This window comes from Drosophila takahashii, chromosome 2R (genome assembly GCF_030179915.1).
Source record: "Drosophila takahashii strain IR98-3 E-12201 chromosome 2R, DtakHiC1v2, whole genome shotgun sequence".
Lineage (NCBI taxonomy): Eukaryota > Metazoa > Arthropoda > Insecta > Diptera > Drosophilidae > Drosophila > Drosophila takahashii.
The window spans coordinates 13,128,454-13,144,666 of record NC_091679.1 but is presented as its reverse complement, the minus strand read 5'-3'; the positions used below and the strand labels follow the sequence as shown (position 1 = coordinate 13,144,666).

Genomic DNA, 16,213 nt, shown 5'->3' with positions numbered 1-16,213 from the left:
GCCCATACAGCTCCCCCATCGTGATGGTGAAGAAGTAGACGGGCAAATGGAGACTCTGTGTCGATTTCAGGCAGATCAACGCAAAGTCGATAAAGGATGCCTACCCAATGCCGCGTATAAATTACATCCTCGAACAACTGCGAAAAGCGAGGTACATCAGCAGTTTGGACCTGAAGTGGCAAATCCCACTGGAGGTTTATGCCTTTCGGTCTCCATTCGGCATCCGCGACTTTTCAACGAGTTTTGGACCAAGTAATTGGTCCGGAAATGTCACCTTACGCGTTCGCCCACCAGGACGACATGATAGTGATCGGACGCACGCTAGAAGAACACAAAGCGAACCTGGGAGAAGTGTTTCGGCGGCTAAAAGAAGCAAATCTGAGGCTAAACCCGGATAAATGTCAATTCTTCAAGAAGGAACCATTGTATCTAGGTCATCGAGTGACTAACGAAGGAATAGGCACGGATCCGGAAAAGGTAGCAGCCATCGCGGAACTAGAACCACCATCCACAGTAAGAGAGCTCCGACAATACCTGGGCGTAGCATCATGGTACCGCCGATTCGTACCCGATTTCGCAAAAATAGTCAAGCCACTCAATGATTTGCTACGCAAAGGCAACAAGTGGGTATGGACACCGGAACATCAGATGGCGTTCGAAGAAGTTAAGGGAAGACTCGTTGCTGACCCCGTGCTGGCATGCCCGGACTTCGACAAAGCGTTCACCCTGCAAACGGACGCAAGCGACTACGGCATCGGAGTAATACTGACCCAGGAAACGGAGAAAGGCGAAAAGGTAATCTTGTACTCAAGCCGATCGCTCAACGGCGCCGAGAAGAATTACTCGACGACCGTGAAGGAATGCTTGGCAATCGACTGGGCGATCCGAAAGCTAAAACCATATCTGGAAGGTTACCACTTTAAAGTAGTAACCGACCATATGGCCCTGAAGTGGCATAAAAAGCCCTTCAGGAAGGATCGCCAGATGGGCCCTGGAATTGCAGCAGTACGACTTTGAGATAGCGTACAGGAAGGGACAGCTGAACGTTGCGGCAGACGCTCTATCTAGGCAGCCATTACCCGAAACGCTTAGGGGCATAAAAGAAACATCGGCGGCGGAAGCTTCAACAGCGTGCAGTTGGTCTCAAGAGATGTGCGACAAGATAAGGACCAACAACAAAAGTACCCGGACTACGTGATGGAAGGCGAGAACCTGTACAGGAGCATACCGCATAGAGCGGGCAGTGAGGACGTTGTCACATGGAAGATGTGCATCCCGAGAGCCCTACGAGAAACGGTACTGACAGAAAACCACGACTCACCAGCAGCTGGGCACGTAGGAAGCCGAAGGACAATAGCACGTCTGGCAGCTTGATACTACTGGCCAGGTATGCATAGAGACGCCAGAGCCCACGTAATGAATGCAAAACCTGCATGAGATTCAAGCCAAATCAAATGCAGGCGGCGGCAAAATGCTAACCCAAGTGCCAGAGGAACCATGGGCAACAGTATGCGCGGATTTCGTTGGACCCCTACCGCGATCGAAGCACGGCAATTCAATGATACTGGTGCTCATAGACAGGTTCTCTAAATGGACGGAACTAGTACCGCTACGCAGTGCGACGGCCGAATCGCTTAAGAAAGCGTTTAGGAAGCGTATAGTCACAAGGTATGGGGCCCCAAAGGTGGTTATAACGGACAACGGGGTGCAGTTTGCGAGTCGCATTTTCAAAAATTTTCTAGCGGAGATGGGTATCAGACAGCAATTCACCGCTCCCTATACGCCGCAAGAAAACCCGACGGAGCGGGAAAATAGGACGGTAAAAACAATGATTGCCCAGTTCGCAGGACAAGATCAGAGAACATGGGACAAACAGTGGCCGGAGATCATGCTGGCCGTCAACTCAAGCATATCGGAATCCACTGGATACACCCCATCGTTTCTTACCCAAGGCAGAGAGCCACGACTACCGAGCGCCCTATACGAAAAAGAAACCTTAGGCACCGGACGAGCCATGGAAACCCCGGATGAAAACGCGCAGAAACTAAAGGAGATCTTTGAGATCGTATGGCGGAATCTGGAGAAGGCCTCTCAGGACCAGGCTAGGTATTACAACCTAAGGAGGAGGCAATGGACGCCGGCGGTGGGCGACGTAGTCTGGGCCAAGGAACACCACCTATCAAAAGCTGCAGAAGGTTTGCCGCAAAATTGGCACCTAGGTATGACGGGCCCTACCAGGTCGTAGATTTCGTCTCACCGGTGATCTGCAAAATACGGAACGTAAACACAAGGAAGGAACGGACCATATGTAAGCGAGCTCAAACAGCAACAAACACAAGACACAAGCGCGCAACAGCATCAGGCAGACGCAACTGAAAATCAACAACATTGAAAACTCGAGGAAACAGCCAAGGAAACGCCATGGAACTGCCAAGGAAACTCCAGGGAACATCCAAGGAAACTCCAGGAAACAGCCGAGGACACTCCAGGGAACCGCCGAGGAAACTCCAGGGAACAGCCGAGGAAGCGCCAAGGAAACTCCAATCGCGAGGGTACCATAAGGATACACTAACAAGGATACAATCACAAGAATACCACAAGGATACACTAACAAGGATACAATCACAAGGATACACCAAAGGATATACCAGCAAGGACAACATCAAGGACACTGCGAGGCAGTTGGATTGAACATCAGGCCTAAGCGAGAGTCATCCAAAATACGCCAGGCAACAAGGATACAATCGCAAGCATACCACAAGGATACAATCACAAGGATACCACAAGGATACACCAACAAGAGTCCACCAACAAGGACAAAACACCAAGGATACAGATACAAGTCAAAGCGAAAACCTTAAAGAGCCCAGAACCATGACGGTCGAGGTTTCGCGAAGAACTGAAACCAAGCCAAATCGTTGCCATGTCGAAGAAAGAGGGAAGACGGCACAGCAAAGAGAGCTGTACCGTAGTAGCAAATGGGCGCCCAGGAAAAATAACGGGAACAAGCAAAGAGGACGGCTCGAAAGCAAGGTTTCGTCGGGGGGGAGCGAGCGACAGCCTGGCATTCAAAAAAAGTCATCATGAGCTCAAGAGTTACCCGATAGGAAGCGCGCAGGAGGATGGCTGCCCAGCAGCAACCAGAAAGAGCCAGCCCGGGGCAAAGATGGTCGACCATTCGTCGGCCTACCCAAGCTCCGCGGCAGATCCCGACGCAGGTCAGGGATAAGAACCCCATGCCGGAGCCCGTGGTCAGCTCCGATAGCGACGTGGAGATTATCGGCGAGAGAGTGGCGCCTCCGCAACGCGATGGGTCAAACCCGAGACCATATTCCGGTCGGGGTTACGGGCCACGCTAGGCGGAGAAGGTCCAAGCCGAAGGCCAAAGTAGCAGCCCCATTAGGCCATGCAGAGGCTATCATCCAGGCCACTGTGCAACACCAGCTGAAGTCGAAGGCGGAGATGGACGAGCAGCAGCAGCAGGAGGAACAGCGGCAGCAGCACGAAGAGCGGCGGCGAGTGATGTGGCAGGAGGCCGAAAAGGCGCTCCGACCGCACCAACAGGAGCAGGCCGAAGTTAAGCGCCTGCTGAAGAGGGCGGAGGAGGAGGAACGCCAGTAGTGTGAGCCCCCACAAGCGGTCCCGATGACCCCGCGGTACACGCCGGAAGAAAGCGGCCCGAGGACGATCGACCCCGAGGAGTCGAGTTGCATCGAACCTCCATGTCGAACTTGCTGCAACGACCACTTAGTTCGATCGAGTTGCATCGAACATTGGTTCGAACGTGCTGCTTCACCCACCAACCAAACCAAGAGGAATGGAAACGTCGTGAACAAGTCGCCGGGTGTATACCCTAAACTGTAAGATGCAGTCTACAAAGTAAATGTGCGCGAAGAAATAGACCAATGGTGTCTGTCCGCTTTTGACCAAAATAACTGCATTGCGCAGGAATTTTGGTTAGCTTCAGCACGTTGGTTTATAAGAGTAGGAATTATGAAAATTAAGGACAAATCACAGGGTGTTTTTCCGCTATCAGCCGAGACAACTGCATCGCGCAGGAGCTTTGGCCAGCGGCGGCACAGTGATTGTAATAAACAGAAATTGTAAAAAAAAAAAATGAAGAGAAGAGAATGCAGACCGCAGAGTGACTGTCCGCTCGTGGCTGGAATAACTGCATCGCGCAAGTATTCCAGTTAGCTTCAGCACGGCGATTTGCAAAGAAAAAGAGATATTCTATGTATTATGAATTAAAAGGAAAAAGAAGAATGAAGTTGAGAATTTTGCATCGCGCAAGGGCCGTCAGAACCAGAACATCCGTAGAACGTTAGTTCGACACCACTGCATCGCGCAAGGGTGTTCGGAACGAGCGAAAAAAAAGAAGAATAAGAATAAGTAAAGAAAGATTTCATAAATGAAGCACAATACACTTCCGGAGCTCTTCAAGGAAATAAGAAAGACAAAAATTGATATTTTGAAACAAATAATCAATAAACAAATTTTTCACAAATTGAGCACACCAACACACACACACGAAGAAGAAGACACAGGGATATTTTAAGGAATTGGATACTACTCGACAAGGGTACACACACATACGGAGAAGAAAGATAAGAGTACTTTAAGTTATCGAAGAAAAAACAGAAAAAAATATTTTAAGTAATATTTCGTATAATTAAGTAAGATAAACTCAATATACAATTTTAAAGAAGAAAAAAAGAAAAAATAGATGTCAAAGCTCAATAAGGTGAAGGAGTCATTAAGGCCATTGACGAGGAATAGAGTCTTTAAAAGGGCTGCTAGTTTGCCAACAATCACGGAACGAAGTCAGGTAGAAACGACAGCTCTAATTACGACAGAAGAAAGGAATAAGGTACAAGGCATGGAGAACCAAGCGATAGTTCAGCAACCGGTGATAGACATGTTAGGAGGAATTAAACTGTCTGATGTCATTAGGTCGATGCACGTGTATGAAGGCAGTGCCGAAAAGCTTAATGAGTTTATATTGAATGCAGAGGAAATTCTATTAATGATTAGGGGAGCAGATCAGACTCCCCAGGGACTTTTGGTCTTGAGACAGATACGAAATAAAATTCAAGGGAAGGCAGACGACGTTCTGGTAAAGTCTAACTCGAGATTGAATTGGGATGAGATTAAACAGCTGTTGATTACTCATTTCGCAGACAAAAGATCAGAACCAGGTCTATTAAGGGAATTGAATCAATTGGAAAACAGAAAATTGACGGTAGAAGATTTCAAACACACATAAGGCTTTATGTAATATCATCGACAGGACAGAGACTAACCAGACGGCGTTACAGACGAAGAAGAAGCTGTATGAGGCAACTTGCCTGGAAGCTTTTGTTACGGGACTGAAAGGCAACTTGGGTAGTACAGTTAGGAGTAGAGAACCGAACACGTTGCAGAAGGCGTATGAAATAGCTGTTCGGGAAAGAGATATTTATTTGAGGACAAAGGAAGTGAATAAATATAGTAACCCCTTTAACACCGGAAGCTATGGCAGACAACAATATCAGGGATATAATAAGAACAGAGGATTCAATAATTATTACTCAAGAGGCAATACTAGCTATAACGATCGATACAGACAGCAGGGGATGTTGGGCGCTAACAGAAGAGAGAACTACAAGTGGAATAGGGAAGAGACAGACACAAATAGGCCTCAGAATGAGCAGTCAACTGGAAGTAGCTCGAACATCAACAGACGGGCAATTATGCCGAAAGAAGAGGTAGCAGAATGGTCTCCGTCGACTTCAAGAAGTGCAAGGCAATGGCAGTCTGGGAATTCGAGGAAGGGACAGATTAATACACTAGAAAGAGAGGCTGACCAAGAGCTTAGCAACATCATAGACGAAGAGGATTTTCGCCAGAGCGCCTCGGGAAGCAAACGGGGTTCATAAATCAGTGTTGCCTTACATTGTAATCAATGGAAGGGGGAGAGAAGCGCTAAAACTCTGGGGCTACAAATTCATATTTAAACCCTGAGCTAGTAAGGGAGGACAGGAAAGTAATGCTTGAGAAGGCCTTTATAATTAAGACGCCGATAGGGAGTCATGGTATAAACGAGAGCATCAAGGATATTAAATTTTCCGAATTTGATAATGAACCTTTTGATTTTTACTTATTTAATTTCCATTCTTATTTTGATGGATTAATAGCTATGGATATCTTAGAAGAGTAGGTGCTAGGTTAGATTTACAAAATTTATTTTTGGAGACAAAGAATGGAAAGATTCCGGTCCAACCGAGACCAAATAGAGTTACAGGGGTGCATCTATTGGAGGAGGCATCGAAAACAATTATAACGTTACCGGTCACAATGAATAACGGGACGTTTCTGCTAAATACGACGGTAGTAGAAGAAGGAGTACAGATTACTGGTGGGATCTACCAAGCAAAGAAGGGACAGGCAAAATTGGAAGTGTCAAATTTTACGGACAGCAAGAAGAAGTTGTATTTGGAGGCACCATTGCCAGCAATACCATATGACAAGAATGACTTTGTAGAAATGGAAATACTGGTACCATTCGAACAGGATTTCGGCAGTAATTTTAACGTAATGGATAGCGACGACACTGAGGTACAGGCTAAACTAGCAACTGACCATTTGAACGAAGAGGAGGTAGAGAGCTTAAAAAACTGTTTTCTCAATTCCCGGACATTTTTCATTCAAAAGGGAAACAATTAACTTTTACCAATCTGGTAACACACTCAATCCCCACAACAGATGAAATTCCGATATAAGAAACCCTATAGATATGGTTTTAAACAAAGAGATGAAATAAAGAAACAAATACAGGAATTACTGGATCAGGAAGTTATACGGCACAGTCACTCGCCATGGAGTGCACCAGTTTGGTTGGTACCCAAGAAGATAGACTTGTCAGGGAAACAGAAATGGCGGTTAGTAGTGGATTTTAGGAAGCTTAATGAGAAGACGCTGAAGGATAGATATCCTCTGCCAGTGATCAGTGAGGTACTGGATAAGTTAGGCAAGGCCATGTATTTTTCAGTGTTGGACTTGGCAAGTGGGTACCACTAAGTGGAGATGGAAAAGAAAGACATTGCGAAGACTGCGTTTACGAACAAATTGTGGTCGACGATGAATATAGACGAACGTTTGAACACTGCAAGACCTTACTGTGTAATGACCCCCTCCTAAGACACCCAGATTTTTCAAGGCCGTTTATATTGACGACTGATGCGAGCAATTTTGCCGTGGGTGCAGTGTTGTCTCAAGGGACAATGGGGAGTGGCAGACCAATAGCATTCGGTAGCAGAACCCTAAATGATGCAGAGGTCAACTATTCCACAGTGGAGAAGGAAATGTTGGCAATAGTCTGGGGAATAAAACACTTCAGGCCGTACTTGTTCGGCCATAAATTCACAATAGTCACAGATCACCGTCCACTGACTTGGTTAATGGGCTTTAAGGAGCCCAATTCCAAGTTAATGAGGTGGAAGCTGCAACTATTGGAATATGATTATGAAGTGGTTTATAAGAACGGTTCGCAGAATGTAGTAGCAGATGCACTCAGCAGAATAGAGTTACCAATTAACAATAGCGAGCTAGAGTCAAATCAGGCCACCTGTGTAGACCGCAGGGGAGTAGGTACCGAGGAAAGAATTCAGGTGGCAGAAAAACCACTGAATGATTGTAATATTCAACTGATATTTGAAATTGGACCGAAATCGGTCAGGACGGTGCTATCACCCTTTAAAAATAAAACCAGAAGGGTGATAACTGAACCAAAGTTTGAGGGAGAACAGGTCGTAAAAATCATGAAGGAAATATTAAAGCCACATAGAATGTGTGCAATTTTTGCTCCGGATGAAATTTGTAAAGAAATAGAAAAATCTTTCGAAGCATATTTTAGAAAGAGTGGTCTGTACAAGGTAGTGAGATGTCTGACGTTTATGCCGGAAATAAGTAGTATTGATGAACAAAAAAATGAAATAGAAAGGTACCATAATTCAAAGAACCACAGAGGGATAGACGAAACTTTTTGGGAAATGAGACGTGTAATCTTTTTTCCGTATATGAAGAATAGAATTGCACAAGTCATAAATAAGTGTGAGATCTGTCATACGTTGAAGTATGACAGGCACCCGCATAAAGTGGTGTATCAGAAAACGGAGACCCCGTCGAAACCACTAGACATCATACATACCGACTTGTATACAATAAATAAAAATTATGTTATGACAATCATAGACAAATTTTCTAGGTTCGCAGTCGGGTACACAATACCAACCAGAGATGGCATAAATATTGTGAAAACGATGAAGAAATTTGTGAGCCAACATGGTGTCCCGAAAAAAATAATCTGCGACCAAGGGTCGTCGAGCTTGTTCAAAGACTTTTGTATGCAGTATGGCATTGAGTTGCATGTGACGTCCTTCCAACAGTCGTCCAGCAACTCAACGGTAGAAAGACTGCATTCAACACCGACGGAGATATACAGAATAATCTTGAAGACTATAAAGGACTTAAAATTGGAGTGCGAACATGAGGAAATTTTAGACGAAGTGTTCCTCACATATAACAGCTCTATTCATACAGCCACACGATTGAAGCGGTTTGAACTCTTTTCGGGCAGGACTCACGTTTTTGAAAAGGAAATAAGTTTTGAAACAGGGCACGAGTATTTAAGAAAGCTCTATGAATATAGACAGGAATTATATAAGAAGGTTCAGGAACAGTTGGAGGAGGCAAAGCAAAAAAGGACGGAGAATTTAAACAAGGAAAGAGAGGAGCCAATAGAATTACAGGAAGGAGATATTCTCTATAGAAAGGAAAATAGAAGAAATAAGTTAACACCTAGGTTTACAGCTCATACGTGCAGGACAAAGAGGAAACAAAAAATACACAAGTCGAAGTTAAGAAAAAGAATTCGGAATTAACAATTACTGTTTTAATTATTACAGATATATTTTGACCAACGGACAGACCCTGGACATTCGAAGGTTAGAGGAAGGAGAGACAATCGCAAAGTTGGATTTAGGGAGAGCAAGAGTTATTATGGGATCAAAGGTATTTAACCATGTCATTAATCTAAAAGACTATCAGGAAAACATAAAGCAAATGGAAAAAGCATTGACCGATGTTGAGAATGTAAGGTTTTCTGGAGAAGCAGTCCAAATAATAAAGGAAAAAGTGAAGCAAGTAAGAGAAAGGTTAGAGACACTTACACCAAAGACAAGGAGTAAAAGAGGGATTTTTAATGGGTTAGGTAGCGTCATAAAGACGGTATCAGGAAATATGGATGCAGAAGACGCACAGAATAAAGAAAAGAAATTAAACGATCTGAATAATGGCACAAAAGTCTTGATGGAGGAGGCAGCTGAACAGAGGTATTTTTATCAGGAAACAGTTGGCAGGTTTAAAAATATTACAACACACATAAAAACAGAGCAGGAGGATATTCAATTGTTTATAAAGAACTATAAAAATAATATATTCAGGGAATTGTCGCAGGAACACAATGAAATTCATATGTGGCAGCATCTGAACAGGATAAGTTACAATATTGACATGTTAGCAGAGCACTTAAACAATATAGCAGAAAGCATGCTATTAGCGAAACTCCAAATTATTCCGAAGTTCATTCTATCAGAATTGGAATTAAATAAAATTGAACAATTTCTAAGAAATCAAAGTCTCGAGATTCTATCAAATGAACACATTTATGAACTTTTAACAATGCAGACTCAGCTTAACGAGACAGATAAAATTTTTAGCATAAGAGTACCGGTGCTAGAACCAGCGGAATATACATAGATTGTACCGCGTCGTGCCGGTACCATTAAACAAAACACTCTTGTTAGTTGTTCCAAAATTTGTAGTAATAAATAAGAATAGCATACGATTTTTTAACAAGAAATGTAACTTAATTAAAAAAACGTATATTTGCGAGAGTGAGGAGTCGGAGAACGCCAGGATGGGAGAGCAATGCCTGCTAAAGATATTAAGATAAGATATTAATTAAGTTATTAAGATATTAAGAGGGAACTTGTTATAGCACCGGAAGACCATCATGTATTCGTTTATAATGCAAAGAATATGATAACTAACAATACCTGCGGAGAAACCGTAGAGGTATCCGGGTCTTTTGCTATAAATTACATGAATTGTTCCTTGGAAATAAACGGAGTGACGTATAGTGACCAGGTAGTGGAGGAAAGGGAAGACAAAATAAAACTGACTACTACAATTTCAAAGGAGGTTACCATTGATAAGACAATAATGGACCTCAACCTTGAAACCTTGCACCTGGAAGATCTGAAACACGTCAAAAGTTTTACCGTCGTTAAAACAAGTCAGGAACGACATTTTTCAGTTATATATGGAATTCTCCTAGTAATCTCAATAGCACTCGGAGTAATCTGGAAAATTAGAGGATCAAGGACCACGTTTATCCCCAAGACTGTGCTCCACAATGTCGCTCTGGAAATACCACAAATGTGGCCATCGCTCCATTCTCGGGGGGAGGAGTTACCGTATCGGTACCACCGCCTAAACCTCCCCGAGCTACCCCGTATATGAACGATGACCGGCAGCTAGCCGTTCATCGCTCCACATAAACTGCAGTGTCAGCAACAGGCAGGATGTACTCCCGCTTGAGCAACTATACATAAAAAAAACTTTGTTAGCATTTAAGAGAACACACATATACCATTGTAATACACACATATATTTTATGGGCTGAGGTTCCATTCGGACCATCACGTCACAATAAATTTAATCTGATTTCTAACTCAAAGAAGGAAAGAAGTGCAGTTCTTATTTGGAATCACTTAAAAGCTATTACCATACTGGAGACATATTTCTATCTGGACAACCGCTCCGGGAACATCTAGTTAACTCGAGCGTAGGCCGGTTATTCTTTCAAGGCGCTGTCCTAGAGAGAATAGACCCGTCGTGATCTCAAGGCACTGTCCTAGAGAGAACAGACCGTTTGTCAGTTCAAGGCGCTGGCCAGAAAGACCCACGGTTGTACGAGCCCGGGGCCGGCGTGTCCGTAACCCCAGCAACCCCAACAACCAGCGCATCCTGGAGCAGAGCATCGGACATCGAGCTACACGGAAACGTCACGAATGAGCTAGCGGGGGAGGCCAGGGTGGAACGTTCATTTACACCAGGCGTAAAGCAAGTTGAAGCACTAGGCAGCTTCCAGGAGACCACCTAGACTGTCAGCGCGATCCGAGCAAGAGCCTAGTGGGACTATCCGGGACAGAGCCAGGGACAGGCGGTTGTGTGTCTATAGGCGTTGTCCTATAGAGCGCAGATCCTGTTCACCCTAGTCTGAGAACGGTGACGCTTCCCTAAGCCCACACGGCTGATCTCCTTGCGAGTCCGAGGCGCTACGAGTGGTCGTCGAGTCAACGCATCAGAGACAAACATCGCCGAGCGTCCACAGGGAGCTACAGGGAGCTACAAGACCGGAGCACGGAGTCAACGAGGATGGCGATCACCGAGGCGACGCACCGACGTGCAGAGACGAGCATCACTAGGAGGCACCGAGACCCACGAGTGGCGACACCAAGGCCAACCGTGTCATCAAGCCCTCTGTAATCATACCCGCAATAAACCCAATTGGAACCCGTGAATTCTGTGCTTTCTCACTGATCTACTGGGCGGTCACGTTTCTATAAATGTGGTGGGACGAACACATAACTTCTCTGAGCAAGCCGCACGCATCTCGTAGCGAGCAGACCTACAAAATCAGTTAGTTACAGATACTTCCCTAGCATATGGAAAATTAAATCTTTCAACCTTTAGATCATCAATCTGAACTTTGTTACGGATATAGGCCGTAATGTCCAGGGATGAAAGGTCAGGATTCAGCCGAGAAATAAAAATTTGTTTCCGCTGCGGTACACAGGTGACTGTTTTAGGTACCACGCATGTGACAGGTTTTGGTACTACAGCATTTATGGCTGCACTAACAGTTCCAGTCGGTACTCCAGACAGTAAGTCAACATGCGGCGTTGGAATCATTTCTGTGTTTTTTTTAACAGATTTTTCGGGTGACTCATGCGGCAAAATCTCACGATCTTTACATTCGGATACCGATTTTTTTTAGCTTTCGACCTCAGTACCATTTGTGCGGCAGCTGAGATCGACTGCTGTGCTGCAGAACCCGGATCGCCAGAGAGAGTTTCACTAGCGGCTCCCGTGGGTTGTCTATCGACCGCGATCTTTTTACGCTTAGGAGAATCGGGCTCAGATAGCATACGGCTAGTGCGCTGCGACTCAAGCGCCACGAGCAGCTCCGTATTTCTACGGCTGTTACGAATTAATTCCGTCACAGTGCTTTTTGTGAGCCGACTTATAGGGATTGCCTGGGTTTCATACGCGATACATTCTTCACAATAGTAGCGCAAGCCACCACCCGAATGCTTCCGGAATGGCATCTTGGCCACCACCGACCACTGCCGCAACGCATACGCACAGCGAGGTATTACCGACCGCCTCCGCGACCAACACAGGTAGCAAAGTACCAGCGAGCGTACCCGTGACCCGCATCCACAGCGAAGCTCCGCCAGCGATAATCCTGTCCTCGCCACCGCCACAAGTAGCGATCGTCGCCCAACCCGAGCGCTCGCCACCAATCAGCCCTTCCTGGTGCGAGGGTTTGTCACTGGATGTCATGATGGGAGCACTGCTGGAGGACGAAGAGGTACCCATTTTATTGCGATTCGGAGCTACTCGCATTGAGGCGACCCCCCGACGTCCTCTCAGGGAGCCGCTGTCTCCGCCACATCAAGGACCACCCAACCAGGATTTGGTATCGACCCCGGTTCGCCAAAACGACAGGGGACCGTTGGGCGCAACGTATGAGGATATTTCGGACGGAGAGGTCGTCGAGCTAAGCTTCGGGGACGACGCCTCGAGACCGCCCGCCGAGAATGCCATCCTGATCTCAGACGAGGAGGGGACACGGGACGAGGGAGACAGGTTCGAGACGCCGCCACCGACGTATGAGGAGTTGTTTGGACCAGGGCCTTATACCATCCTCGACACCGCCCTTAGCCAAATCGCCGTTCCCAGCGCAAACGCCTCTACGGGCACACCCACGACCGGAGCAGCCATACTTGTGGCCACCAGCGAGGCCAATCCCGAGCCTCCAGCTATCACCATCGACTCCAGCCACGACACCGTTCCCGAAGCCAACGCCGTTACCCAGCCGCAGCATCTGCATCAAGGACGGGCAACGACGACAACCTTATGGTCGTCGGAAACACCGGGACCGACTGATCGATGCCTGACCAGGCCGACCACCCAGACGTCGCCACCAACACCACCTCATCCGGCTGCGCTACAACCAGCACGGACGAGGCACCCAAAGTCTCGAGCCGGCAGCGCCCACCCCGACGATTTCGCCAGGGGAGAGCACGTGGCCATAGTGCCTACGAACACATGGTGCAGCAACTCCTACAATCCCCAGAAGGACCCACCACTTCAGCCGCCGCTCAGAGGCGCGCGGCCGCCAGGACCATGATGGAGACCCTTTCGGATCCCCCGACACGCACAACCCCACTGTGACGAACCCAACTAGAGAGAGTCCGTAACAATTACCCTGATCCTACTTTTTAAGAGAAATACCATGAATTCAGTTTTGTTACTAGTTTTAAAAGAAATTCCATGAATACCGTTAAATAAATATAAATAAGTTATAACTAAGTTCCAGGGTGGCAACGCCAACCGATATTTAGCCAAGACAAGATCAAGTTCCATGGTGGCAACGCCAACCGATATTTAGCTTAGACACCTTACATACTAGAAATCCCGAACTAGGATACTAAAAGTAGGAAAATACCAAAAATCCCGAAAGCGGGAAAAAGGAGAAAGGAAGAGGGGGCACACAGCAAAGGGGTCTTCTCTCGGGATCGCGGAACGGGCAAGACGTGTGCTCCGGGCTTTTCCTTTCGCAGTCGGAGGATCGCGGGACAGGCCAGCTTAGACGCCTGACGCGAATGTTCTTGCATTTCTAACCGCGTGTGTTCCGGTGATAGTAAGGCGCCAAACTTAGTCTGTTCGTTATCAATGTTGCTCAACATGACCAACGTTCGTACTCTATGTTGCTCAACATAATCAACGACCAACAACTCTAGCAGTAGTATTATTGGTAACAGTATCAGGCATCCAGTTACACCCACTATTTGCTGATCAGCATATTCTACATAGTCAATGTCAACGGTTGACTCGACGTCTCACTGACCCGCCAAGCAGTCAGCACTTTCTGCAGAGTCAGCCGACCCAACTATGCAAACTGCTACCATAATCAAAACATTCTGACCTACTCCAGAATACAACCAATTCCACTATTCTTTACACTAAACTTCCGTGTTATCCAAGTAGTATATAAGCTAGTACCAAATTCATAATAAATCAGTTATCAACCCATCTTATAACTCCGCGGTCTTCCTTTCTGACCTCCGGGAAGAGGCCTCGTAATTCCAAGGCGTCTCCTTGCCGACAGTGCGAATTACACAGGCCGACAAAATGTGACATGGGTCGGTGTCCAGGCCTGCCACCATTTTATTTCGATAAATGAGGCTTTTCTAAGCATAAGTTGCCACTACGCCTATAGTCCATCAGCTCTGGTATTTGCGGTATCTTTAATTTAAGAAAATCACAAATTTTCTTCGTCTTTTGGGATATATCTTCAAGAGTGGTCAACCAATTTTGGAAATCTTTTCGGAATTAAATAGTTACATGTCTGTTTTATACGGTCGTTTTGGAAAATTCAATCTAACTCAACCACAAGAGGAGGTGGGCGCATTCAAAATTTTAAAGTCACAGCAAAGTTTAAAAATCTTCATTTGTGAACAGCGTTTAAAAATTAAATAAAAATATTTTCTTCAACAATGCATTTTTGATCCAAAGACACCTTATGTCCTTACTGTTTAGGACACTCATCAGGTTTTTGTGAATTGTTTTGGAATTTTTAAAATTGTTTTTCTTACTTCCTTCACAGTGACGATTCACAAACAAACAAATTCCTAAACAGTAAGGACATAAGGTGTCTTTGGATCAAAAATGCATTGTTGAAGAAAATATTTTTATTTAATTTTTAAACGCTGTTCACAAATGAAGATTTTTAAACTTTGCTGTGACTTTAAAATTTTGAATGCGCCCACCTCCTCTTGTGGTTGAGTTAGATTGAATTTTCCAAAACGACCGTATAAAACAGACATGTAACTATTTAATTCCGAAAAGATTTCCAAAATTGGTTGACCACTCTTGAAGATATATCCCAAAAGACGAAGAAAATTTGTGATTTTCTTAAATTAAAGATACCGCAAATACCAGAGCTGATGGACTATAGGCGTAGTGGCAACTTATGCTAAGAAAAGCCTCATTTATCGAAATAAAATGGTGGCAGGCCTGGACACCGACCCATGTCACATTTTGTCGGCCTGTGTTATCACTGTTCCTCGGTTGACCTGTCTGTGTGCTTACACCCGCGTAGGCACAAACATTGGCGACCCCGACGTGATCCTTGCATATCCAAGGATCACACTTACAAGGAATCATTAACTGATTTTTTTGAACCACGCTAAACAAGTCCTCCAGTTCAGGCATCTCACTAAAAGTCCTCCAGTTCAGGCACAACACCAAAGTCCTCCAGATTAGGCACATTACTAAAGGTCCTCCAGTTCAGGCACCTCAATAAAAATCCCCCAGTTCAGGCACAGCACCAAAGTCCTCCAGACAAGGCATACCGCGTCAAGGTCCTCCAGAAGGAACACCGCTACCAGGTCTAATAGGATTTATGGCAACAGTTTCGTGATCTGGACCCCGAGATTAGAGAAATGGCACGACCACGAGAAGACGCACTACCACCAGCACCAAAAGAGCTGAACGCATCAATAAGCAAGTCAATCCGACTATTGCAATTACGATGTACCGAAATGGAATCATCCCTCAACCTAGCATTCCATGCTACTACCATCACACCCGCGCTACAGCGCCACATCGATGCGCAATGGGCATTGGTGAGACAGGCTCATGATGTGATAGAAGTAATACCAGGCGCTTCAGACATCGCCGCTACAGAATTGTGTCAAGTACAGTCACTTTATGAAGAATACGAGACGACGCTGTTACGCAAAGATGACTCGCCACTAAAGCTTACGTTATCCCAACCACCAGTCAACCTACCTGAGTTTGCTGGGGAATACCTACA

The 16,213-nt window shown here is 45.6% G+C and overlaps 1 protein-coding gene across 1 annotated transcript; it reads left to right on the top strand.

Annotated features, from left to right (window-relative positions):
* Positions 1-12,427: 12,427 nt before the first annotated feature.
* On the top strand, positions 12,428-13,522 carry LOC138912141 (uncharacterized). The gene has a single exon (XM_070212001.1). The coding sequence runs from the start codon at positions 12,428-12,430 to the stop codon at positions 13,520-13,522; it is 1,095 nt and encodes a 364-aa protein (XP_070068102.1).
* Positions 13,523-16,213: the final 2,691 nt, after the last annotated feature.

Coding starts and splice junctions, on each gene's coding strand:
- LOC138912141 (XM_070212001.1), top strand. CDS start 12,428: ATGGCATCTTGGCCACCACCGACCACTGCCGCAACGCATACGCACAGC.